The 2,054-nt window shown below is 45.3% G+C and overlaps 1 protein-coding gene across 1 annotated transcript; it reads right to left on the reverse strand.

Annotated features, from left to right (window-relative positions):
* Positions 1-553: 553 nt before the first annotated feature.
* crppa (CDP-L-ribitol pyrophosphorylase A) lies at positions 554-2,054 on the reverse strand. The gene has a single exon (XM_080861076.1). The coding sequence runs from the start codon at positions 1,955-1,957 to the stop codon at positions 662-664; it is 1,296 nt and encodes a 431-aa protein (XP_080717202.1). The 5' UTR covers positions 1,958-2,054; the 3' UTR covers positions 554-661.

Consider the following 2,054-nt stretch of genomic DNA (forward strand, 5'->3'; position numbering starts at 1 on the left):
CCAAAACAATACAATAGTTTGAGACCCCTGAACCCCTTTAGGGCAAGATCATTGGTGCCAGGGGCAAGAGCCTGCCGGGGAGAGATGGAAGAAGAAGGGTGGGGTAGTGGCGGAAGCGGAGGGAGGACAAGGGGAGGAGAAACATGGCAGATGAAATCACGCATGCATCAGGATGAGCATGCTAGCCTACATGTGGTAAATGTACACAATACATACAAACACAACATGGTATAAACATGATACATACAACATTGATGATGCGTTTGGGAGAGGAAACACTGCGTAACAGTGCAGCAAACTCCCAGATACATCCAATCATCTGTGGAGTATCTGGGATTATACAGGAGTCCCGTATTCACCGCTTGTCACGCAGTGAGCATTGTTGAGTTTCATCACAGTTCAGTCAAGTCATTTAGATAACAGCTAAAAAGGATGGACATACACTTCAACAGTTTGTATTTTTTTTTAATGTTCCACAGTTCATTTATGTTTTGATGTTACAGGTATATTCAATATACTTTGAAAAGTGACATACAAGTGCAACATTACATTAATGAAGTATTTATAAACTGAATACAACATTTACCTTACATGATTTCCATTATAAAGACAGATAGTTGCATGATGAAATGCATTTATGTCTTTGTGAGTGTGTTTGTGGTCAGGCCTGCAGCATTTGTCCAGTAAAGGCATCGTTTCTGTCTCTGATGAGGGCCATGGTAAGCTGACATAGTCTATTCACTGTTCTCTCCCATTGTGTGGACACCTTACTGTAACTGAGTTGGACACCATACAGGAAAATATTTATTTTCTTGGCTTCCTCAGCCAAATTCATGATGGTAGAGGCTTCATCATTTTCTTGTCTGAGGGTGACTTGATCCGACACATTCAGGAAAACCCAAAGAATGATAACTGGATACAGGAGAAAGTCCTTGGATTCTTCACACCTTTTCATTATTTCCCTAATCTCTGCAAAATCAGAGCTGTTCACGGAAAGTTTGATAACATTTCTGCTGGCTGAGAGTGTCATGCTTCGCTCTGTGTTTGGTATTGCATCCACCCTCATGCCCGCCGCCGTGAGCCAGCTCTTCATACAGGTGGACAGATCGTGTGTTTCAGTGCACTCCCCTGAGATGATACAGGCCGACTGGGAGAGGGACTCTTTAATGGTAGCTTCTGCTGAGGCCAAGTCTTGTTTGTGTGTGACCTTCCACAATGTTGGTGGACCCTCAATCAGTTGGGCGCTGGTGCCACAGTGCTGCAGAGCCAAATCCAAGCATTCTGTGCCAAACTTAAATTCTGCCTCACTACATTGCTGGTAAGCCTGGTAGATGATATCATAAATAAAACCCTGTGGTGTCTCGCTGGCTCTGTATTTGGCCCTCTCGAGGCAGTAGTCGAGGTATCCCCCTGCGGTCGCTGCCACCACTGTGGAGACGAGTGGTCGGGCAGCTCCTGAGGCCCCTCGCTCTTTGGCAGCCAGTGTTATCTTTAGGAGGAAGTCCTCTTCAAGGAATGGCCGGACAGCATCATGGATGATGACCACCTTTGGTTTCTGCAATTTGGGACCAACTCCTGTTTCACTGAAGGCCAGCAATCCATTCAAAATGGACCGATGTCTGGTTGGTCCTCCTTCCACTAGTTTGACTTTGGTGTGGTTGTATTTGTGAAGAATGTCTGCCATCATGTCGTGACTCTCCTTGGCAACCACAACAACAATACTGTCAATCCAACACACTCTCTCAAATGCATGAATTGTGTAACTGATCAAAGGCCTTCCAAGAATCTTGCAGAATTGTTTCGGTGTGGAGAGTCCCGTTCTCTCGCCGGAGCCTGCGGCTGGCAGTACTACAGCCACAGAGAAATTGACGGGACAGCGTTCTTGAGTGGACCGGCTCAAACAGTCCTCATGTTGTCGTTCAACAGGCAACTCTGAATTAGATTCATGTCTCTCCATTCCAAATAATTCCACGTGAAACGTATTTTACCAACCGCAGAAATCCAGTAATAAACGTGTGAAGCTATCTCCGTTGTTTTGAAGTATTACAGCAGTG

This window comes from Sprattus sprattus (assembly GCF_963457725.1).
Source record: "Sprattus sprattus genome assembly, contig: scaffold_55, whole genome shotgun sequence".
Taxonomy (NCBI): domain Eukaryota; kingdom Metazoa; phylum Chordata; class Actinopteri; order Clupeiformes; family Clupeidae; genus Sprattus; species Sprattus sprattus.